This window comes from Aulonocara stuartgranti, assembly GCF_965226115.1.
Source record: "Aulonocara stuartgranti genome assembly, chromosome: 1".
NCBI classification, from domain to species: Eukaryota; Metazoa; Chordata; class Actinopteri; order Cichliformes; family Cichlidae; genus Aulonocara; species Aulonocara stuartgranti.
The window spans coordinates 24,428,969-24,454,450 of record NC_138939.1 but is presented as its reverse complement, the minus strand read 5'-3'; the positions used below and the strand labels follow the sequence as shown (position 1 = coordinate 24,454,450).

The window sequence follows — 25,482 nt, the reverse complement described above, 5'->3', positions numbered from 1 at the left end:
GAGTGAGCAGCTTCCGGTTCCTTGGCGTACATCTGACTGAGGATCTTACGTGGTCAGTACACACAAACAAAACAGTGAAGAAGGCGCAGCAGCGCCTCTTCTTTCTCAGGAGACTGAAAAGATTCGGCATGAGCCCCCGCATCCTCAGGACCTTCTATCACTGTGCCATTGAGAGCATCCTCACTGGATGCATCACCACCTGGTATGGCAACAGCACCGCCTACAACTGCAAAGCTCTCCAGCGAGTAGTGCGGTGCTCTGAACGGATAATTGGAGGTGAGCTTCCCTCCCTCCAAGACATCTACAGGAAGCGCTGCCTGAGGAAAGCGGGGAGGATCATCAAGGACTCCAGTCACCCCAGCCATAAACTGTTCAGACTGCTTCCATCAGGAAGGAGGTTCTGCAGCATCCGGTCCCGTACCAGCAGACTGAGAGACAGCTTTTTCCATCAGGCCATCAGACTGCTGAACACTTCATAGACACCTCAGCTTCACTACTGGAACTTCAACATTATGCACTCCACACTGTATATAAATGCCACTTGTTTTGCACATATTCAACTCTGTATATTTTATATATTTTATTATTATTATTATTATTATTATTATTATTTTTATTTTTTTTTATTTTTTTACTATTTAATTTGTAAAAATGTGTATACACACACACACACACACACACACGTAGGAAAATATTTAGTATACACATCCAGAAATGCATATACTATTATATATTGTACATATATTTATTAGTTTCAGGTTGGCCATTCTTGTATTTTGCTCGTTTGTGTTGTTGTGTTTGCACATCTCTGTTGCTTGTGGGGCTCGCACACAAGAATTTCACTCGCATGTGCTGTGCCAGTGTGCCTGCACATGTGATGTGACAATAAAAGTGATTTGATTTGATTTGATTTTGAACATTTTGCACATTTTGGGATAAGGCTTGGGCTTTACCCTTCTCTCATGCTCACGAGGAATATGTATTAAACAACATGTCCAGCTTGTGTTGAAAAAGCGTGTGCTGTTGTGATTTTTCTCTGTAACCATCAGCAGTGAGTGAAAGAACAGAAATATTTTAAGTCCGAGTACAGCAGCAGTGGAAGTCACACAGCACCTGGGGGCTATATGGACTATAGCCTCTATTTTTTCTGGCCTTTTGACATGAGCCCCAGTAAGTCGACCTTAAACTCAGCATGCCACCACCGAGTCTGCCTCTGCCAATAAAATTTCAAAAACACTCCACTTCTGTACAGTGGAAATCAGTTGAGCTTTTGAAAAATGTGAGAAAGGAAGCATGTTCTGCATCCTTTGTTGGCAGAATCCTGACTTCTTTACTGGAAATCATCATGCATTAGCACTGCATGAGTTAGGCTTTAAAGTCAAGGCTTTGTATTCGAGGTTTGCTTTAGGAATGGATCAGTTCTTCCACATAAATTATTTCATCTTTCAGTCATCTCTGGAGCTGTTTATATCACAAAGGTAATTATTATTTCATTTAATTTTTATAACTGCATTTTTCAATCCAGGTTTACAGTACTGGCGAAATTATCTAGTCTCGGTGCATACCAGTCTATCCAGGCTTGTTCCAGCTGCAGTGGTTGGCCTCTCCTCAGGGGTGTAGGGCCTGAAACGCCCACTGAACACATCTGAGATGCCCCGCACAGACCTGCCTATTCCTGATGGCTTTGGTTGGCCACACCCTTGAAAGACCTAAAAACAGAAGAGAGGTACACAAAGTTACCGCAGAGAAAAGGCAGACGCCAGGGAAAAGAGGATAAACTGCCCAGTTTTGTAATAATAATGCAATATTTCCCCATAATAATGACAGCGAACTTTGCAGTGATAAATAATTTAGTTGTCAGCATTCAGAGGATGCACAAAACTGCACTGAGCCAGGGCTGAGTCTGTTACTTTGTAGATTACACATCCATTTTGATCCCACAAAACTTGTACTTTGCTCTACCACTGATATTTCTCCCTCTGTCAATTTGCTCTCAGCACCATTTCTGCTCTGTGATTTGAGACAGCCAAACTGTAGAGAGCCGTCCTGAAACCAATACTGTCTATCAGTGATGAGTCTCTTTTTAAATGAAGTGTGATATTGTTGGGAGAAAAGGAATTAACCCTTGATATGTTGTTACTCAGTCGTCCTAGCGAGATATAAAATTAAGAAAATCTGACATCTGACCAGGATTCTGTGTCGCATCCTTGTTTTGCATCCACGTTATCACAAACTACAACTGAAATGAAGCTGTCAGCGTACAGAAGAGATAAAAGTAATAGGCTAATTTTATTCTAAACTGCAAATAGGAAAACTTTTGGGAGAGGAAAATGCAGAATTGTAGCATTTTGTAATATTTAGTGTTACATGGCTGAGCGATACAGAGAAAGTAACTACCCGGGAACAATGTAAACCCGCACACACATTGGCTTTTTTAAAAGGAAAGTTCTTAAATTTAACAAACAAAAGTTCAGTTGTTTATGCTTTGAGAAGTGCAGATTCACCACTGGAATCTCGCATTAATCAGTGTGTGGCTCATAGAGGTTCATATGAACAGCAGATTGCTTTAAAGGCCCAAACAAGACACCTCCAAACAGCACAGCTCATTAGCATTAATCCCTGGCACGTTTACTGGCCCCTGGCTCAGTAGTGATGGAGCACCCTAATGTATTAGATGGCTGTCATGACAAGAGACTGCTTTTTTCTAATATTTAGCAATTCTTCACCATGATTACGCTTCCAATATCTTGTACATCGCACAAGCAAAATGTTTTTCAACAGGTTTGAGGAGCAGTAAACGAAGAACAAGACAACTCAGGGAAATGGTCAAAATGTGAAAGATTATAATCTGACACCAATCTGTCAGCCAAGCACAGCCTCAGAGAAGTGAGACGTCAAGCGCATTGACAAGGGGTTAAGTTGGACATTGACAGCTGTTTGATATGGGAGACAATGTGACGGCTAATTCACAGTGACTTTTGTAACTCTGGCATGGAGATGGGCCACACGTAACCATCAGAAAAACAATGATGAAGTGAAAAAGCTGCCTTTTGACAAGAAAGGCAGTGAAAAACCATCCACTGTGTGATAATATCCTAATTGTGCCACTTCATATTTAAAATGTGCCAAGAACAATTTACAATATGAAGTCTAAAGAGGACAAAGACAGAATTAGCAGCGAAAACGTTAATATGTCCTGTCCCAAATTTTAGATATGCGAATACAATTGTGATGTTTAGGAGACTGTGTTATGTGTAAAAGCTTGTCACAGGGTTCCAAATATATGTTGCATTTACATTGCACAGATTGACATATTTCTGCTGAATCATGCAGATTCATATGAATAACAAAATAAAAAGGGACAATGAGATGAGAAGTTGAGGACTGCTAATATAGTCCAGTTATTATGCTCATTATTTCCTGGATGAGATATTAGACAAGGCAATTTTTTATGTTACTTGTGGTTTTACACTACTTAAAAATGTACACACTGTTTATCAGGTCAGATATTGTGTGTGTGTGTGAACACTGTTTTCAGCACAAATTCAACAAAGTCAGCACAGCTTCTTCAGGATACAGTACCTTGGCTGACACTTGCATGCTGTTGTCCTGCATAGTCATGATAGCGTCAGAGATCTTGATGTCAATTGGTTGTATAACTGCTTCAATATTGGAGGGGCCTTGCAGCCTGTCTGCCACCAGCAGCATGGCATCTGTCAAAACACAGAGGACACATGTCAGTTTAGAAATATTTAACACAAATGGATTGGTTCTCCATTATGAGTGAGTATCAGTATGTTAACATTGCATTTGAGTATTATCAGCTTTCAGCACAAAACCCTCAAAGTATTAAGCTCTGCGACTGCAACACTGATTTAAACAACAGGGCAAACAACTGTCTCGAGATTGTCTTGACAACCAAAAATTACAAATCCGAAAAGGAACCTGCAATTTCCATTGTTTTTGTAGGTTGAAATAGTACATCAGGTAGAAAATAAGTAAAACTACTTGCAAATGAATCAGCCTTTTCATGTTCAGCGACATGCGATACAGTTCAGTAGGAAATATTAAAGTCAGAAGTTTTTTTTGTAGAGGAAAGAGGGAAGCATCATCATGGCAACTATGACAACAACGTTTAAAAAGACTGGCAAAGATTTTTACCCAAACAATGATGTTTTTTGATGCCTGACCTTAACCAACTAGCTTTACTTCTCACATATGAATCAAACTTGGTGTAAAAGTCAAAAGAGTTTAATCCAGCACTGCCAAACCAACATCTAAATGTTGACTTTTAACTATAGATTTTTTTTTCCACTTTTTAATTCAATTCAATTCAATTTTATTTATATAGCGCCAAATCACAACAACAGTCAGTTCAGGTGGTTTATATTGTAAGGTTTAGACCTATGAGACCCTACGAGCAAGCGCTGGGCGACAGTGGAAAGGAAAAACTCCCTTTTAACAGGAAGAAGCCTCCAGCAGAACCAGGGAGGAGCAACCATCTGCCACGACTTTAATCTAGTTTTATGACTAAAAAAGGATGAAAATATAGTAATGACATATACAGCAAAGTAAATAACATATAATTTAAAAAAACAAAACCAAACCCACACATATTCACAAACACTGGCAGGCTCTGTGCCTGTTTTTTCCCCCAGAAAAACATCATACGACATAGGGTATGATCATGAATTTTAAGCAAAAACAAAATACTCAGCTGCCAAAACATGCCGCTTGTCTTAATTTAATTGCTGCATCTTCTTTTCTTTAAATGTGTCAGAATATTTTCAGTGAATAACATCTCTTGAGACTCCGGTGGCTACTGAATGATGCACCAGGAATGATTAATGAACTGATTACCAATCATCTCGGGACCTAAGCCAACACATTCTTCTTCAGTGGATTGTCTCTTTTTAAACAACATGACATCTTGATTCATGGATCCAAACAGTTCCACTTTAGTCTCGTCACTCTGTTAACAGAATCCTTCAATCTACAGGCTGATCTGTTACTTTCGTCCACATTTAAGTCAGCTTGTGTTTTGTTTTACTCGGTAAAATTGTGCAGCAAAAGTGCCGTCATGAAGTCCCTGCTTGCAAACAAAACAAAGAGTCTTAAGGCACTTTAGCAGTGTTTTGATTCTCGCGTGTTTCGCTGTGAAGACAGATACTCTGCTACATCTGGTAGATGTTCACAGTTTTGATTTCCCATGTGAATTTTGTAGCCTGCTCTCTTTTCCAGCAACACACCTATAAATCATCGGTGTCATGGCTTGTGTTACTTAAGTGTCTGTGTTTGTATTTTATTTCAAAACCCCGATGAAACCTTCCAGCTGAAAAATATAGCTATGTAATATTTCCTTGACAAAGTCCTTGCTTGTTTAGTGTTCTTCTTATACTCTGCAGATTCTTTGTTCTTGCTTTCATTAAGTCTTTGGCAGTCGTGTTTATCCAGGGAGGTTTCCTGCTGTACAGTGACTTTAGTATCATGCTGCCAAAACTGTATCTTGGAATTTGAAGTCTTTGAGCAATCTTTAAAAAAAAAATGGTTTAGTTAAATAATTTCTTATCTTAGCTTTTGAGACAGCACCTTTATCTTATCCAGGTTTGCTGCAGAGCTTGGACACCTGCATAGGTGAGAATAATGCCTGTACCACAGGTCGGTCTAGAGTTCCCAGAAGCTTAATTATCTTTTGACAGCCCTATATTACAATTTTTCCTTTTTAAAAGAAGGTGGTGACGCTCTGGAAATATAAATAACAGGGTCAAAACCATAGATCCTTCTCACAACACACCAAAAACACCCAATTTCCCATTTCAGTGTTTTACAAAGGCATAAAAATGTCGCCATCTCTCTTTCTGACATGTCATTGGTTCTTGTGCCGTGCATCTGCGCGCTGTTGTTTTGGACCCTCTACCACCTGTAGGCTCTGGGCAATATTTGCTCATCACTTCCCAATTTTATACATAGACTATTTGTGCAGAGTGATGAGCCTAGATGCCAAGCTCTAACAATATTCTGCTGCTGTAAGAAATGAATCATTAGGTTAATTTGCAAATGTTCAGTGACATAACTGAATATAGGAAGAGCACACCAGAGAGGCTGAGTCATGAAGAAGAAAAGGTAAGGGGAGAGGAGTTAACTGCGAGAAAAGGCAAGGGCAAATAGATCAACAATTTAAGAAGCTGGAGAGCGTTGCTTAAAGAGCTAAATATACCCACTGGTAGGCATGTGCAAGTGTGTGTGTGTGTTTTTATGTGCACACACACCTATATACACATACATACATACATACATAAAGCAGGGGCCGTGACCTTGGACGACTCTCGGCACGAATCGATACCTAAAACAGATTACCCACCGAACCTGACACTTTTCATTTTCATTATAAGACTGTGATATTAATATGTTCATACAGAAGAATGGTACTATTGATTGAGTCGGGCTGGGAGATGTCTGAGGTGAAAATAATGTGTTTGATAATACACTGTCCTGTCTCTCAAAAAGTAATTAAAAGTCTCGTCTGTGGGTATAGCACTGGTTAAATGGAAGGGTAGAGATATCAAGGAGACGTCTATCTCTGTGCAGTGACATTTGCAGGGATGTGAACAAATCAGGAAAAGCCTATTTAGCCCAAAGGGCAGAAGAAACACTGTTCTGGCTCCACTGAGTCTTCAGTAATGTTTGAATCAAATGTGTAAGTCATTAAATAGATGTGATTATAACCAGAGTTCTGGCACGGAGTGATAAGTAGCCTCTAGGTCTGAAGCCTGAGGGGGCGAAGCCTGCAACGACGCTGCCAAAAAGCAGAACTTCATCCTCTTGCATGGCCACTTAAATCAGGTCTAAATGACTGTATGCAATATAAAATGCTTAAACAACATCGAAAACTGCTTCTGCTGACAACAAATTATTTAGTGAATATGGCTCCACAGCTTTAGGTTAAAAAAACTGTGCTTTTTGAAAAAGCCGTGTTATCGTTTAACATCAACTAACAGATATGATGCAAACATGTTTACAGTAGCCAGCTGCAGTGTGTGGGCTCCTCTCAAAATTACACACAATGCCCAAGTTTATCATAACTGAGCAACGTATCAGTTGGTGACACAACGACAATGGAAGTCTGCAGAGACAATACTTGTCATTTGAGTATGATGTTGTTTTTTTGGGGTTTTGTGTGGAATCTGTTAACAGTAAGGAAACTGTAATAAAGCATCACTGCATCGGTACATTGTCTGCCACTCTCCCATCACTGCTGATGTTTTGTTGTTGCAGTGCAAGTTTGCAAATGCAGTTTCAAAACAGCTCAGTAGTTTCAAACTACTGAGCACTCCAAAAAAATCAGGGCAAGAGGCTCTTATGTCTAAATGGCAAAGCAGGTCATTTGTCAGCATGATTTTTGAGTGCGTGCTAATCGGACACCCCTGTGGTTCAGGCATGATTATGTTTAGGCAACTGAAATTACTTTCTAATGGTCAGAAAGTTGTTATTGTTGTTAAACCAAATCAATAGTCACTGATTGTTGGTAAAAGAAAGAATATAAAACCATTACCCAAGAGTCAAAACTGAGCTCTTTATCCCCCAGTGACTGCTCTAAGGAACTTTTCCTGAGATTGAACTGCATAATCTCGGTTTTAATATTATGCATTTTAGCCTTGTGTGGAAACTTCACCTTGTTCACTAAAGAAAAGCTTAGGGGTCTTGTAAAATTGACAAATAAGATCGTTGGGGTAAGTCAGCTACAGCTCTTGCAATTACAGTGCAGCACAGAGGCACTGAGGAAAGCCAATACCATTCAAGACTGTCCTGACCAGCCATTGTGGAATGTGTTTAGCTCCTGCCTTCAGGCCAGCATTTCCGAGTGGCTATCATGAGATTTAAAAAATATAAAATCCCCCTTCTCTCAGTGGCAATTGACAGGGCAGGATATTAAGCTCACCCACTTGACTAAGAGGAGTGATTTCGGAGACAGATGAGTACAGATGAGGGAGTACTAACCTTTTTCAAGAGGGGTCTATTAAAAACAAAGATTAAATCACTAACCTGGTATTAACAATTAACAAATTAAGCTGTAACAGCTCTCAGGTCTAGTAGGGCTGTGCAGCTGCCATGCTGCAACACAGCCTATTCAAAAGAAAAAAGTGTAACATTAATATGTAACATCACTGTTATTATTACATCCTTCATTTAAACTTTTTCTCTGTTTGAGATCGAGAGCTCTTTTTCAGGGGAGACCTGTGTACAAAGACATACAACCACATAATGAAATGACCTTATATGTGATCACAAATTAAGAAACATATATTCAAGAGTAGCTGCAGATAAATATATATGACCTTTTAAAATGCTCCAATGAAATAGGAGAATGTAGCTTTGTAGTTCTTTTGTAGTCTCCATTTGTAGGCAGGCCACAACACCAAGAAAAACCCCCCTCCCCTCCTCCCAAACATCTCCCAGTGTCACAGTGGATCAGGTCAGGAGACAACTGAGGAAGCTTCGCCCCAGAAAGGCAGCAGGCCCAGACAAGGTGTGTCCTAGGATGCTAAAGGCGTGTGCTGCTGAACTTGGGGAGCCGCTACAACGAGTCTTCAACCTCAGTCTGCGACTGGGGAGAGTGCCCGCCCTATGGAAGACATCCTGCATCGTCCCGGTCCCCAAAAAGAACCGGCCCAATGAGCTGAATGACTTCCGACCGGTGGCACTGACGTCACATCTTATGAAGACTCTAGAGCGGCTCTTCCTCAACTTCCTCCGACCACAGGTACAACATGCCCAGGACCCACTACAGTTTGCATACAAGGCGGGTGTCGGAGTGGAGGATGCCATCCTGTACCTCCTACACAGAGCCCACTCACACCTGGATGGGGGAAAAGGCACGGTCAGGATACTGTTTCTTGACTTTTCCAGTGCCTTTAATACCATCCGGCCCTGTATGCTTCAGGAAAAACTGAACAGGATGGAGGTGGACCCCTGCCTGGTGGCTTGGATCTCCGACTACCTCACCGACAGACCACAGTACGTCAGGCTGAAGGACATCACGTCTGACACAGTGGTCAGCAGCACAGGAGCACCACAGGGAACTGTGCTGTCCCCTCTTCTCTTCACCCTGTACACCTCTGACTTCTGCTACAACTCTGAATTATGCCACATTCAGAAGTTTGCAGATGACACGGCCATCATGGGGTGTATCTGGGATGATCAGGAAGAGGAGTACAGAAGTCTGGTGAGGAACTTTGTCGCATGGAGTCACACAAACCACCTGCAACTCAACACCTCAAAGACTAAGGAACTGGTTGTGGACTTCGGGAGGTCCAGAGAAGGTCCACTGCCGGTTCAGATAGAGGGGGAGGAGGTGGAGGTGGTCAACAAGTACAAGTACCTCGGGCTGTGGGTGGACAATAAACTGGACTGGTCATGCAACACAGAGCACCTGTATAAAAAAGCCCAAAGCCGACTGTACTTCCTCAGGAGGCTGAGGTCTTTTAACATCTGCAGGAAGCTCCTGAGGATGTTTTACCAGTCGGTGGTTGCTGGAGTACTTTTCTATGCTGTGGTGTGCTGGGGGAGCAGCACAGCAAAGAGGGACTCATCCAGGCTGGAGAAACTGATCAGGAGGGCTAGCTCTGTGGTCGGCATGAAGCTGGACACTCTGGTGACAGTGGCAGAGAAAAGGACATTAAAGAAACTGATGGACATTATGAACAATGCCAGGCACACGGCCATTAACAACCAGAAGAGTCTGTTCAGTGACAGGTTGCTTCTCCCCAAGACAAGAACTAACAGACTTAAAAACTCCTTTGTCCCACACGCCATCAAACTGTTTAACTCCTTTCTGGAGGGGAGAGGGAGGGGAAACAGGAGGACAAAGGAGGGGGGAACAACTAAGCTGTAGTGCCTCTTCACCTCACTGTACAATACCTTGTGCAATACTTTTTGTAAATAGTCAACAGTGCAATAGACTCAATACTTGAAATGTGCAATTCACTTGTATTTTTATTTTTTATTCCTATTTATTCTATTTATCCCCTTTGTATATTTTATTTATATTTGTCTCTGTATTTATATATGTGTGTGTGTGTGTGTGTGTGTATATATATATATATATATAACAATTCTGTAACTGTAACTTCGGTCGTTGCTGTGCTTTTTGGAAGTCGAATTTCCCAGAGGAACCCACCCGAGGGATTAATAAAGTTCTATCTTATCTTATCTTATCTCTGAAAATATAAAGTAGTATAAAGTAATTCATTTTCATTTCAAGTACAGCTAATGCTAAAACCTCCTGGGACCTGACATTGACAATCTATGCAGTAGGGCCTTGTAAATAAACCTCATGCAAGGTTGCCTGCTTTTATTCATTAGGGAGGACCATTCCACTTTTTCATGTAAGATACAATGGTGAGTAAGAAATTAATCACCTGTGCTAAATTGCAACGCCCGGTGATACACAGAGTCAAGCGGCTTCAAGGTGGTCGAAGCGTGCATATAAACAATATCCCTGCAATCAAGCACAGACAAAACTGTGGACTACACAGTGATCTGACTATCTGCGAATGACAAAGACCTGAAGAAACAAGATCCCAATCTCTGTCTTTAACTTTGACAGGTTTTCCACATGTTTTTTTTTAAACTGTAAAATCTCTAGTATTTAAATAAAACCAGATACCTTTACAAAATAAAGTCAGAGAAAGATTAACAAAGACATTTATCAACATGACATTATGTTTCTGGTTACTAGTGCTGAACAGTGTTGGTCAAGTTACTTGAAAAAAGTAATCAGTAACTAATTACTGATTACTTCCCCCAAAAAGTAATCCCATTACATTACTGATTACTTATTTTCAAAAGTAATTAATTACTTAGTTACTTAGTTACTTTTTAAAAACACGATTTACAACCTGAATAGGTGATAAAGCGATAGATCTTTCAGCCCAATTCTACTTTTTCTGCATAATCCATCATACAAAATGTAATCAAATGGAAAAGTCTCTTTTTAAAACTTGTTTTATTATTTTTAATCTTTTAACTTTATGCATCAAGCAAAAATTTAATTATATGCACCATTCTCTGACTGGAAGAAATTTGTTTAATATTTAAACCTATTTTCTGCACATTCCAGCACATAAAATATTTTTTTTGTGTGTTTACACTCAGTCTTTCAAATAGATGCAAGTAAAACACAGCAGAAAATAAATAAAGTCAAAGACTCAGCGGTCCTGTTGCTCTATTTTCACCTGTAAAGCAGGACTGGAGCAGGCGGAGGTTTACCCTGGTGCAGGTGTGGAAGAATCCGCGAGTTTCTCTGTGAGTTTCCCATTACGTCGTAGCACACTCGGTGCTTGCTTGGAAGTTTAGGGGGTGTTTTTCGCTGTAAAAAGAAATTTTCTTCCCACGCACAACGGACACTAATGTTTTTGTCACTTTTTATGGAGTCAAACTCAAATTAAGGTCAGTACTTCCACGCTTTAAACGCTGCACGCTCATACTCTCTCTGCACTCGATATATTATCCACTGTTGATCTGCACACAGCTGTTGTCACAACGTCGCACTTGCTAACGTCATTGTCATGAGACATTCTCGCAAAAAATCACGGTTTTAGTAACGCAGTAACGCAGCGTTCCTATGGGCAAGTAACGGTAATCTAATTACCGTTTTTGCAATAGTATTCCCTTACTTTACTCGTTACTCGGAAAAAGTAATCGGATTACAGTAACGCGTTACAAGTAATGCGTTACAAGTAATGCGTTACAAGTAATGTGTTACAAGTAATGCGTTACAAGTTTCACTTAATATTTCTGTTTTTATGTTACATTTTATATTTTAACCATTGTATGTTAATATTCTTTACATATACTATGTATTCTACGGAGCCCCGCAGGGGACATGGGAGAAAAAAAAATTAAGACGAACTAACTCAGGATCTCACAAAACTTTTGCGAGATCTCGCAAAACTAACTCGGGATCTCGTAAAACAAACTCGGGATCTCGCAAAAGTTTTGCGAGATCTCGCAAAACAAACTCAGGATCTCGCAAAACAAATTCGGGATCTCGCAAAAGTTTTGCGAGATCTCGCAAAAGTTTCAGCCGCATTCTTCTCGACCGGGAGGAACACTGCTTTCCCGGCACATCGTGCCTCGACCTCCCGGTCGGCTTCGAGCAGGCGTCCGAAGAATGCGGCTAAAAGTTTTGCGAGATCCCGAGTTTGTTTTGCGAGATCTTGCAAACGTTTTGCGAGATCCCGAGATAGTTTTGCGAGATCTCGCAAAAGTCCGTCTTAATTTTTTTTTCTCCCATGTCCCCTGCGGGGCTCCGTAGTATTCTGCCCTGATTACTATGTAATTGTTTGCTGATGCAATAACTATCTGAAAAGGGCCTCATTAGCTTGAAGAGTTTAACTTATGAAGTTGTTAATAAACGTTTCAGATTGGTTATTTTTTCCTTTGACATTTTGCTTGTTTAAGAAGAGAAATCAGACTCACAGGCAGCACACTCAAAGGGCATTTGCAGCATCTCAGACGCCAAAGTTCAGATTTTGACAGACAATGGGGGATTCATTGAGTATGAGTGTTAAATCTGAATTTATTATGAGTCTTTTAAGGATGCTAAACTTAATGACTAAAATGTTACTTTTCATGGGTAAAACTAGAGCTTTGATTTTGATGGGAAAAGGGGAGGCGTCTATATAAGTCCATATAGTGTATGCATTCAGTTTATAATTTGTACTGGAAATTATTTACCATTCGAACAAACATGTCTGTGTTCTATGTTGTCTACTGTATGCCAGGCCCTCACTTTTAAAGCGTACTGAGTGAATACAGACGCAGATAGTCTCCCTCTTCGCTCTGTTAGTGCCTGTGCCTTTGAAAAGCGCTCCTGTTTGTTTACTCTGTAGTCTCAAATTGGGCGTGATGCTTGGTTAGATTTCCATCAGGAGCTGGCTGGAGGTCATTGCAGGGGACCAGCTTCAGTCCTGTGAAGTCTTCAGCTGCCTATGTTTAGCAGAGTACTTCTCTAATGCTTTTGCAAAAAAAAAACAAAATGCCTCGGTGGAATTCAGTGAGAGTAGATGGGAAATTGGCAGCAATTCTGTTACCCATTCCATAAAAGACTCAAAGACCTAAATGATATCCTCAGTGGAGTTCTGACAGCCTATTTTTCATATAGCTTAATGAATATTTGATGGATTGCGAGTATGAGTCAACCATATGAACTGTTAAGAGGGGGTTAGTTGTACATGCTTAAATGACTTCTGATAAAATATAAAATACAAGAACTTTAGAAAATATATATCTTGAAACCGTGAATGATATTAAAGTTCATGTACTGTTTTAATTGTTTTGTTTAGTTTCTAAGTGATACCATTGACACCACTACCCTTCACTGCCATGCAGTCTAAGTGTTTTGGCTTGCTTCATGTCCTAGACCCAGTTAGTCAGGTTTAAATGGATAACGGGAAGCTTGCTACCTATTCTGTTTGCAATTCTTCTGCATTTCCCAACTTATACAGAGTTTAAGCACAAATACTTTGTGAATCTAATCAATGGAAGTCATTCTGTGACCAGAGTTGGTTGTGTTGAAACAGGACCTTAAATAGAAAAAAAATTATTATAATATATAATTATAATATAGTCTGTAGGTGATCTGCATACATTTAAAGCTAAATATGGGGTCTATTTCTAGTTCTGTTTTCACTGGTACCCCTACTTGGTACATCCTAAACCTGCATCATCATATACTGTAGCAGATTATACACGAGCATGAAGTTGTGAAAGTTGTGGCAAATGGGGGGAAAAGGACTGGGTATAGTGATGGCCACACTTACTGGCTTCACGTATTCACGGCTGCACAACTTAAATAATCAAAACATTAGGTATTTAAAAACCAGATGATGAGTGCAGCCACTGATAAGATAACTCGCCGTCATTGGCTTTTCTTTGAAGCGCACAGGCTTTGGAAGTTATTCTACAATAGTCTGCTTAATGCCTTTCATTTACCAAACAGAGCTGCTGTGTGATTGTGGCAGCACAATCACTGCTGTTAGATCACACATTTAGATGACTGTAAAGAGACACCCTAGAGTAAAGAAAAGGCCTTTAGTATAGTCAACTAATCCATCCAGTGCCATGGTACTGGGTCGTAGAGCTGGTACGAAAATTGTAATATAATGTGACATCCATCCATCCATCCATCCATCCATCCATCCATCCAGGGCATTGTTTGGTTTTAGCACTGTTTATGGTTATGTGAATGATATGAATTTGCACTGAGCTGCTTACCTCCTATAATTTGAAAAGTACTATTAGTATCACCACACCATCAAACATACCACTGCGACACAGGGTAGGGTCATCAAGACTGTGCAGCAAAGAAAAGAAAAGAAAAGTCCTGAAAGTTAACTTTAAATGCGGCCAGGATCTGGACTTTATTGAAAATGGTTCAGTAAGTGATTTCTTTCTGGAAATGCAATTTCAAGGCTTCGAGACAACAAAGACAATGTTGACTTTTATGTTATTCAGATTTCATTCGTGGGGACATTTTCCCGTCTACTGACCACCAGATTCACATTATGAACAAATGTTTAAACAAAGTTGTAGAAATATGTGATTTACATCCAAATGTTTTGGCAGGGAACATCTCCCCGGGTAACTTCAAAATGCCTTTGAATGCAAAGGTCCCAAAAGTAGAAACACAAAGAGATTTGCAGTCATTTCTGTTTCTGCTTTACTCTTTTTGATATCCTGAGATTTCTGGCAATGACAAAAACTAATTTTTCTTCATAAATTGTTTTATAAAGGGTTTTTTTTTGCTACTGCAATTATCTGATAGGAATCCTCTGTAATTTGGCCTTAGTTTTAGTAAATAAAAAAAAATATAATTTTTCTAACAAATGAACACTTGATTTGTACTACTATTCATCCATCTATCCATTGATAGACACAGTGGGCTGTATTGGCATGGTTATTTATTGCTTCCTGCATGGTGCCAACTTTGCTTCAGGCAGCTTGCTCGGTGATTTTCTAGCAGAAAACTCTCCCTTTTTTGTCACTCTGTGGGATTTGGAAAGACTCCAGCAAACTACCTGCAGAGTCCCTCGGTACACACAGCGGTCGTGGATGAATTTGTGAAAATCAGCCACTATGATGAGAAGCTGAGAATGTTGAGAAGCAAAAAATAAAGAATTGTAGTAATAATTAGCACAATTATTAATAACTTTTAATAACTTTAAAAATGGATTTGGACGTAAGTTTATTTTTTCACTGGTAGATTAAACTGAATCTTTTTTATTTTTGTTATTTTAAACAAGAAGGGCATTTTTTCCAGACATCATCAATAAGTTTAAGATCTGGTATAATATACACAGCATGTGTTCTCTGGTTTCATTAAAACAAACAAACAAACAAACCACAAATTAATAATTTTAGGACACTGAACTAATAAATGACGAAACACGACACTGTTCCCTTCTACACTGCGTTCACAATTTAATGTGTGAGTTCAGGAAAACACACATTTTGATTTTTCTGTGTTTCTTTACATGTGATACTGTGACATTTTTAAGCCTTTATAGGTAGCAGCACAAATGAGATTCACCTGGGTTAGTTAAATTACTGAAAAAAAATCTATGATAAAATGGGACTTGTTCATAATGATTTCTCTTCTTATTCATTGACTACCCCTTGAATCACACTCTGGTTTAATTGGTGGAACATATTGGACTTTTTCACACCACATAAGCCAGACTGGCCCAAGTGAAAAAAAAAAAGGGACAGCTCACTGGGCTGTGCATGACTGCTCTGGAGTCGGTGGGAGGAGTGTCAAGTCAAATGTACGGAAATGATCCCTTCAGGCCATTCATCCCTTCTATTCATGTGTGACCTACTCCTACTCTATACACTCTCAGAAATAGAGGTACGAGAGAAGAACATTTTTGTACCTATAGGTACATTTTTTTAAAATGTTCCCTTAAAAGTACAATACTGGTCTTTAAAAGTCCAGAAATGCCCCTTTAAAGGTACAATTTGAAATAAAGTACAAATCTGTACCATTTTGACCTGTACTGCAGTGACAGTGGCAGAACGTGGTAATGGGTCAGCATGGGAAAATCTGGATGGGCCTGGTTAATTGTAAAATTCATATGAGATGTGAGTGTGCTCATAAAAGCTACATGTTATAATCAAATCTGTTGGTCCTCTCCTCTGTACGTAAATTATCCTATGATGCAAAGAATATCTGTAACCTACCTTTGTGTAAGTTATGTTAAATTATATTTAAAAAAAAAACACACAATGACATGCAGGCACAACCAAATGATGTTAAAAAAAACTGGTCCATTTCCATTTTATTAAGTTCCAGTTATAATTTTTTAATGTTTTAAATCTTTCAAAAACGTGAAATCATTTTACTGTTATGTTTGGCCATTTACTTTTTTGCTTTTACTACATCCTAGAATTGTTCATTAATTGTGAGGTTTTTATGGAATTTGCAACATCAAGTTAAACCGAGGTTCTTTGGAAGTTAAAATGTCAAGCAGATTTTTATGTTACGGTGACTACATTTTGTAAGTTACAAATATAGTTCGCCAAGACAGCATAACTGTTTCTAAACAACTGCGCATTAATACCACAATGTTGTATTTCCATGTATCAAGTTCGCAACGCGCATTAATCCCAAAGGCTGAAAAGCCAGCAGCGATGAGTGCTCCGCCTCCGCGCTGACTAGCGTTGACACAGAAAATGACTCTCAGGGGGTTATCGATGGAGGAGCTCCTTAAAAAGTTGATGGAAGAAGGCGTTGATGTGTCAGACGACGAGGCGCAAAGGTTTAGAGGTAAGTCGGGTGTGATTTTGTGTTTTTATAAAAATTACAACGTGTAATTTTACAGTAGAGTTAGCAAAAGTCCGAAGAGCTAGCTGTAACATGGGTGAATGCTAGCAGTTAGCTAAGTTTTAAACAAAGAAAGGTACAAATGTGGACTATTTAGACTGTTGGTGGAATGTTCAACGTCTGTCTGCCCGCCGTATTCCAGTGTTTTATCAATAAATAGTCAGTAACCGTGTACAACAATGTAAAAAAATCAATAATTTCTCAAAACATGCTAGTATGTAAATATAGCTATTTTTTTTTTTTTTTTTTTTTTTTTAAATGACATCAGAAACAGCAGTATGCGACATTACGTGATGGCAGAGCTTCAGTTCATCCTTTGTCATTTTTTTTTTTTTTTTTTTAATAAATAGGACAGGGGGAATGAATGAGAGAGAGAGGGGGAGAGAAAGAAAGAAAACCAAAGGGGAGAAGAGACGGTGAGAAGGGGGGGGAAGAGAGAGAAAAAAAAAAAAAAGAACTCCTGGGTCACCTGTATGGAGAAAAAAAAAACAAACAAACAAAAACAAACAGAGGAGACAGCAAACAACAAAGAGCAACATAATAATAGAGAAAACAAAGCACCATCACAATAAACTAGCTAGTCATAGATATCAGTATTTACTAAGTAATAAACGATATTGTGCAGCACGCAAGATAGACAGCGCACAGTGTGCTTTGAGGCAGCAGCCAAGAAAGCTTTAGTCCGCGTCTGTGAATACCCATGTGTGCATACCTGTGTGGATCAGCATGCTTGCATTCCAAAGGTTTCTCCATGTAATGATCTGCTAGGGAGTGTGGGGGGGCCACAGCCCCGTCCTCCAGGGTGTGAAGCGGGTATGGAGGAGATCAAAACTCCAGACATCCAGAGGCCCCCAGAACACAAGAGACCATGGAAGACCAACAGAGGGGCAGCCGCGCCACTGTCCCAGTAAGAGCTGAGGAGAGTCCCAGATGAGGGCTCGCCCAGCAGCCGCGGAGCAGAAGTCAGGGGGAGTTGCAGTGACGCGCCCGTGAGCTCCGCCGGCCCCCAGCTGCGCCTGAGTGACCGAGCCCTAGGCCGAGAGGCCGGGGGCACCCCACCTCCAAAGGGGCCCGAGCGAGCCCCAGGCCCCAGGCCCCGACAAGCGGCCGCCAAGGAGTGAGCCGGTGTGTACCCGGACGCCCACCCCCAGACACAAAGAACCACCAACACACCGACACCTGAGGGAGTCCGCCACCGGCAGGGGAAGTGGTGGTGGGTGGAGATAGGCCTCCAAACCTTGGAGGGCCTGAGGTGTCCCCAGAGAGGTGGCGTCTGATACCCAACCTGACATATAGACACAGACATACAGGCACACACAGACACAAACATCCATTCCCACCCTCATGCTCTCATATGCACTCACTCCACACTCAACCAACGTGGAGACAGACATAAAGAGACGCTGTACACACGATCACACTCCCCAAGCGTACTCTACAAACCGGGTCTAGGTACCCTTGCCCCTGGAGGGGGGAATTGCACCCAGACCCAGGTGGTGTTACCCTTTTCCCTGCGGTGGGGAGAGGCAGACCACCCCGACTCCGCAGCAGCAGGGAGGCCCCACACCCCAGACCGCAGTCGGACGGCCAACTCCTCCTACTAGCCCTCCCGCTCCAGCAGGCCGCAGAGAATGGGGGTGGGAGAAGACTCCAAACCTCCCTCCACCCGCTCATTGTAGTGTTGATGCATATGTGTTCTAAGGTGCAATTAAAACCCAGGAGGGCATGGAGCTACCTGCCAAGGAGCAGCAGGTAAGCGCATAGTCCCTCCTGCTAACCCTCAATGACTAAGTGTATTTAAAATTGAGAGGTGGGCAACGACGTCAGGGGTGAGGTATACACCCTGATGGTGATTTGGACTCCGTGATTGTGCCCACCCCCAAGATCCTATATGTATGTGTAATGAGAGTGTGAATAATGTGAATGTCTAAGTTGTGGGATAAAATTGAGGCAGAGGCAGCCAGAAGGGGACAGGGGGGGGGGGGGGGGTAGCCTCCTCTGCACCCTGGTGACATACCCCCACTCCAAGGCCCTGCATGTGTGGGTGGTTGTGGAGGAGCGGGAAGAGGGAGGCAGCTGGAGATGGGGAGGGAAGGAAGGGAGGGGCAGGTAACCCCTCCCTGGGGCCAGCTCCCCCGCTGACCCCAGTAGGCACTCCCACCCTCCGCGACCCGCCAGGGAAGGGGGGCCCAGGCCCATCAGACCGGGGCCCAGTGCAGTAGCGCCCCCCGGCTCCACAGAGCCCTGGACAGTCCACCCAACCCCACCACAGAGAAAACTGCACCCACCCCACCAACCACACATCTTCCAGACTACATAAGACGGTAAACACCCAGGCTGAGATCTTCCTCCACCTCTCCTGTATCTCCCCCTCCTGCAGAGAGTTCCTGAGAGAAGAAAGCTCCTGCAAGATGTGACCATCCCCCCCACCAGTTGAAGAGCCCCCCAGGCGGCTCGATGCACCGGCGGCACCCTGCTCCAATATAGCTATTAACAAAAATGTTTTCTAAGCAAAATTTATCGCATCTAACTTGTTTCCCGCTCAAAGGGATTTTAAACAATGGAAGGTACACATTTGTACCATTTCACCTACTTAGTGGGATTTGGGATTTTCGAATATGAGAGCTGTAAGCTCTGTGCAGGGACACTGTCTGCAACCCAAGAATTGTTAAGATGATTGGGGAAACAGCTAATGATTTTTTTTGTCTCTAAATCTGATTAATATTATTTTCTGTACTAACTGATTAATCAATCTGTTTATAAGCTTTAGAATTTTTTGTTCAAGGGTTAAAGCACTTTACATTTATCTCCAGTCTGTGTCTTTAAACATGTCAAAAGTTTAAATCCTCAATGTAAAATGTCATTCTTTTGTCTATTCTGCTCTTTTCATTTCCAGTTGTGTGATGAGGTTGATTTAATGCATCCCTGCCAAGACAACATCTGTCGCCGCTTTAGCAAAAACTTCACTGCTGTTCTTCAAATGACCAAGGATTTGCCACTGAAGAAGGTCTACATGGAGGCAAGAGAGAATGCACTGGCTGAAGACATTACAGGTGCTAATTTGACCTCATACAAATAGTAAATTTTGTGACAATTCATTTGCTCTCTCTTCCAAAGATAATTGATGTACCATAGTGTCATGTGAAGAGCATGTTAATGGGAATTTGCATGCTATCAAAATCTAATGAAGTGCATTTGCATCTGTATGACCTAGGAATTGACTTCAAGGGGGCACTTCTCTTGCCATCCATCTTCAAGGAGAAGATAGAAGATTTCATCATCCTTGGAGAGGTAAATGCATGATGCATAGCCTTTGGCCACAAGTTTCATTCTCGGTGTTTTGTTGGCATGGAGCTGAATTCAGCTGCGGTTCAGCATCACAGCTAAGCTAATGTAGGGGAAACACTGCTGTTAATCCACAGTGCTGCTGTGCTCTTGGGTTTTGTCTGGTGTTTATATAGATAGATAGACCTTTATTGTCCCCTTAGGGAAATTCTTCTTCACAGGTACTGTCACTGTCAGGGGTGATTGCTTTTGCCCTTGAATATTATGTCAAACTTTAGCAGCTTATCAAACACTACCACAACAGTCATTGGTCAAGAAGCTTTTTGTTTGGAGTAGGGGCCATGTTTACAGGTTATCAGAATAGACAGTTTTGTTTTGCAGCAAATAAAGAAGGTAATTTGAGGAATCTGTTGAAAATCCACTTGGCACATATTGCTTAAACATACTGTATACTAATGTTTTTCTTCCTCTTCTGCAGAATACTCCCACGAGTCCATACCCAACCATTCGAATGAAGGATAAGAGTTGGACAACTGCCCTCTTAAGACAGTGTCGCTGTGTTGTAACAGTTGAAGGAGTGGATGTTTGCTCGTGCCGCTCGCTGGATGAGGCCTACATCTCAGCATTCTCCACCTTCTTCGTGTTCAACATGACCTACCCTGCATACTTCAAGAAAACACTTGTCTTTCTTCAGAACTGCATTGTCAACATAGGAGACCAGGGAGACAAACCCCTGCCAGTAAGTGTCACCAGGGTACTTAACCAACTCTATTAAATATGCCCCCACCCAAGTGTCACTACCTTATTCACTACCCAAGGCTGATTTTGATGTATGGTCCTCTTCGCCCTTTGTGGTGTATGGGATATGAAAGCAAGCATCAATATTTCAAAAATCTAGCGAGTAAATGCAAAAACTTTGTAAACATCACTGCAACTCTTAACAATCGTCATCAAATGAAACAGTGCTGGGAGTTTTCTTCAGATAAGTTGCTTGTTGACTTTGAACATTCACTCAGCACAAGTGTCAGTGTGCCATTTTCATCTCTGCCAGGTGACTTACAGAATGCTCTGGAAATGAACAAAAGTTTTACAGATGTGCATTTTCAGGATAAAGTGCTTCAGTGTGTGTCTGCTATATCTGTCAGCAGTGTCAAATATGAACTTGAGGATGTTTTTGTAGTTGGCCATGTACACACTAAAGCCATACCTATATTCCTTAAAATCAAGTATATTTTGAATGTTGATACTTGTTGGGTATTGTGTGGGAAACTGTTACTTCCTTGCACTTATGAATGTCATTTCCATGCTTACCAAGTGGCAGTTGACAATGACTGGATCCTGTTCAATCCAGGAAATGAATTAGACTTTCAAGCTCTAGACACGTATTTAGTTGATGATAGGCTGTTTGTGTCCTTGAGGTATTCTGTGTGACGTGATTGCAAGCACATTTTCCATTGTGTTCAGGTGTTTAATGTCTTTATGTGATTGTTTACTTTTTCTTTTTTTTTTAAATGAATGTATTTTTCTTGACATGTCCTATGGCAATATACGAATGTAATCAAGGATGTATTTCTGTGGTTGTTTAAATGCTTTGATGTGATTGTATTATCGAAAATAAATAGTGAAATAACCAAATATTTTGGACTATTGGGGGTACATTTTTGTCTCTTTAGGTACGAAATAGGTTGTCGCTGGGGGGGTACCCTCATAGGTACCCTATTGTACCCTTTTCAAGGGAACATTTCTGTACTATAGTTTCAAGGTACATTTATGTCTTAGGAAAGTACATGATTGTACTTCAGATGGTACAATTTCATAAGGTACAAAAATGTCCTTCAAAAAGGAACACCCCCAGCGACAAGCATTTGTACCCTTTTTGGTACACTTTGGTACCCCTATTTCTGAGAGTGTAGGGATTAAAACAATATCACTGTCCCAACTAAGAATGAGATGTAGATTTTATTTTGTAAAGTAAAGATGAGTTTACTAACACATATTAGGGTGCTGCAATAGTTTATAATAAACAAGTAAAGCGGAGATTCTTTACATTTAGTCTACATATTGTTGTAGCCCTTGTTAAATCATAAATTGACTGATTAACTACATATTTTGGAAAGCTGGGGTCAGTTTTATACCCAGGCTTGATTACTTCCACAATGGCTGAATAAAAGACCTCAATAAGCAACACATGTTACGATCTAAAGAAACAGCTAAGAAACAAAGTTATTGACATCTATCAGGCTGGAAAGGGTTACAAAGCCATTTCTAAGCTTTGGAGTGAACTATGGTGAGAGCCATTATCCACAAATGGTGAAAACGCAGTGGTGAATCTTTCCATGAATGGTCGGCCACAATTACTCCAAGAACACACTGACGACTCAACCAGGAGGTCACAGAAGAACCCTGAACACCCGCCCTCTCACATCATCTATAATTGACTGAGACAGGACTCTCTTCCAGACACTCTAAACCAAGGCACAATGTACATTCCAAATTCCTTTAACTTTAACTTTAATTTTAAATAGGTTTATATTGTCTATCCTGTAAAATAGTCAGATGTCTATTCATACAGGGAATGCAGAATTATTAGGCAAATGAGTATTTTGTCCACATCATCCTCTTCATGCATGTTGTCTTACTCCAAGCTGTATAGACTCAAAAGCCTACTACCAATTAAGCATATTAGGTGATGTGCATCTCTGTAAAGAGAAGGGGTGTGGTCTAATGACATCAACACCCTATATCAGGTGTGCATAATTATTAGGCAACTTCCTTTCCTTTGGCAAAATGGGTCAAAAGAAGGACTTGACAGGCTCAGAAAAGTCAAAAATAGTGAGATATCTTGCAGAGGGATGCAGCAGTCTCAAAATTGCAAAGCTTCTGAAGCGTGATCATCGAACAATCAAGCGTTTCATTCAAAATAGTCAACAGGGCGTGTGGAAAAACCAAGGCGCCAAATAACTGCCCATGAACTGAGAAAAGTCAAGCGTGCAGCTGCCAAGATGCCACTTGCCACCAGTTTGGCCATATTTCAGAGCTGCAACATCACTGGAGTGCCCAAAAGCACAAGGTGTGCAATACTCAGAGACATGGCCAAGGTAAGAAAGGCTGAAAGACGACCACCACTGAACAAGACACACAAGCTGAAACGTCAAGACTGGGCCAAGAAATATCTCAAGACTGGTTTTTCTAAGGTTTTATGGACTGATGAAATGAGAGTGAGTCTTGATGGGCCAGATGGATGGGCCCGTGGCTGGATTGGTAAAGGGCAGAGAGCTCCAGTCCGACTCAGACGCCAGCAAGGTGGAGGTGGAGTACTGGTTTGGGCTGGTATCATCAAAGATGAGCTTGTGGGGCCTTTTCGGGTTGAGGATGGAGTCAAGCTCAACTCCCAGTCCTACTGCCAGTTTCTGGAAGACACCTTCTTCAAGCAGTGGTACAGGAAGAAGTCTGCATCCTTCAAGAAAAACATGATTTTCATGCAGGACAATGCTCCATCACACACGTCCAAGTACTCCACAGCGTGGCTGGCAAGAAAGGGTATAAAAGAAGAAAAACTAATGACATGGCCACCTTGTTCACCTGATCTGAACCCCATTGAGAACCTGTGGTCCATCATCAAATGTGAGATTTACAAGGAGGGAAAACAGTACACCTCTCTGAACAGTGTCTGGGAGGCTGTGGTTGCTGCTGCACGCAATGTTGATGGTGAACAGATCAAAACACTGACAGAATCCATGGATGGCAGGCTTTTGAGTGTCCTTGCAAAGAAAGGTGGCTATATTGGTCGCTGATTTGTTTTTGTTTTGTTTTTGAATGTCAGAAATGTATATTTGTGAATGCAGAGATGTTATATTGGTGTCACTGGTAAAAATAAATAATTGAAATGGGTATATATTTGTTTTTTGTTTAGTTGCCTAATAATTATGCACAGTAATAGTCACCTGCACACACAGATATCCCCCTAAAATAGTTAAAACTAAAAACAAACTAAAAACTACTTCCAAAAACATTCAGCTTTGATATTAATGAGTTTTTTGGGTTCATTGAGAACATGGTTGTTGTTCAATAATAAAATTATTCCTCAAAAATACAACTTGCCTAATAATTCTGCACTCCCTGTATTAATGTACAGAATTCAGACCCCCCCCCAATTGTACAGAACCCCCCATTTTTGCACATGTCGAGTAGCGTGTCATTTCACTGTGTGTTATACTTGTATAACTATGCATGTGACAAATAGAGAACCTTGAACCCTGAACAAAATGTAAAGAACTTGTGTTACTTTTCCAAGTTAAGGTTCATGATTCAACAATAAGAAAAAGACTGGACAAAAATGGCATCCACTGGTTTCAAAGAGAAAACCACTGTTGCCCAGAACGAACACAAAGGATCATCTTATATTTGAACCACGAGACTTGTGGCAAAATATTCTTTGGACTGTCGAGACAAAAGCTAAAGTTTTTGGAAGGTTTGAGTCTCGTTACATCTGGTGTAAAACTTTGCACAGCATTTAAAAAAAAGAACATCATACCAACAGTTAAACATGGCAGTGGTAGTGTGATAGTGTGTGACTGCTTTGCTGATTTAGGACGTGGACGAACTCCAGAAATCGATGGGACCATAAATTCTGCATTCAGTACGTCCGACCATCAGTTTCTACCCTGAAGCTCATCTGTATTTGAGCTGTGCAATGGGACAATAATGTGAAACACACCAATCCACCTCTCAGTGGCTAAAAAAAAAACAAAATAAAGCTGTTTGAGAGGCCGAGTCAAAGTCTGGACTTAAATGAGACTTAGATGCTTTAGTGCAGAGATTCCCAAAGTGGGGGGCCCGCCAGACAGGGCTCCCACACAAATGCAAAGCAGAAGATGAAGCATCGCCAAATATGTTTCCAAACCAACTTCCTTCCAAGCAAAATACAAGAAAATATGATGACTGTGTAGCCTTTGGCTTCACCTGCACAAGTGACAAGGTAGGTCTCCCCGACAGAATTACTTTTCTTTGCAAGATCTCACAAAAGTTCATCTTAATTTTTTTTAATCTCCCATGTCCCTTCCGGGTCTCCATATTAAACAAAGGGGGGCCTAGCAAAAAAAAGTTTGGGAACCGTGGCTTTAGGGTGACCTTAAACAGCCGTTCATGCTTAAAAACCGTACAACGGGGCTGAATTAAAAAAATTTCTCCAAAGAAGAGTGGCCTCATTGCCAGCTATCACAAGTGCTTGATGGCAACTTCTGCTGCCAAGGTTGCTACAACCAGTTATTAAATTTAGGGACAAATTACTTTGTCACACAGGGTCAAGTAGG

General features: G+C 41.0%; 3 protein-coding genes across 5 annotated transcripts in view; 2 read left to right on the top strand and 1 right to left on the bottom strand.

Moving 5' to 3' along the window:
- Positions 1–25,482, top strand: part of LOC309710247 (uncharacterized protein) — a 205,505-nt gene that overhangs the window by 2,219 nt on the left and 177,804 nt on the right. The gene's annotated exons all lie outside the window — the stretch shown is intronic.
- The window catches only part of gpc6a (glypican 6a), a 159,903-nt gene that overhangs the window by 43,005 nt on the left and 91,416 nt on the right, over positions 1–25,482 (bottom strand). For all 3 annotated transcript variants that reach the window (XM_082539578.1, XM_082539579.1, XM_082539580.1), the window contains exons 5-6: positions 3,583–3,713; positions 1,566–1,709 (exon numbers count right to left, since the gene is read on the bottom strand). In XM_082539578.1, coding sequence (XP_082395704.1) covers positions 1,566–1,709; positions 3,583–3,713 — 275 coding nt within the window. The remainder of the gene's footprint in view (positions 1–1,565; positions 1,710–3,582; positions 3,714–25,482) is intronic.
- LOC309710417 (uncharacterized protein) lies at positions 15,956–21,807 on the top strand. Its single transcript, XM_082539845.1, has 4 exons — positions 15,956–16,828; positions 19,782–19,938; positions 20,100–20,176; positions 20,649–21,807. The coding sequence occupies exons 1-4, from the start codon at positions 16,796–16,798 to the stop codon at positions 20,943–20,945; spliced, it is 564 nt and encodes a 187-aa protein (XP_082395971.1). The 5' UTR covers positions 15,956–16,795; the 3' UTR covers positions 20,946–21,807.

Coding starts and splice junctions, on each gene's coding strand:
- LOC309710417 (XM_082539845.1), top strand. CDS start 16,796: ATGTGTCAGACGACGAGGCGCAAAGGTTTAGAG. Junction 16,829..19,781: donor CGAGGCGCAAAGGTTTAGAG/GTAAGTCGGGTG, acceptor TTTCATTTCCAG/TTGTGTGATGAGGTTGATTT. Junction 20,177..20,648: donor ATTTCATCATCCTTGGAGAG/GTAAATGCATGA, acceptor CCTCTTCTGCAG/AATACTCCCACGAGTCCATA.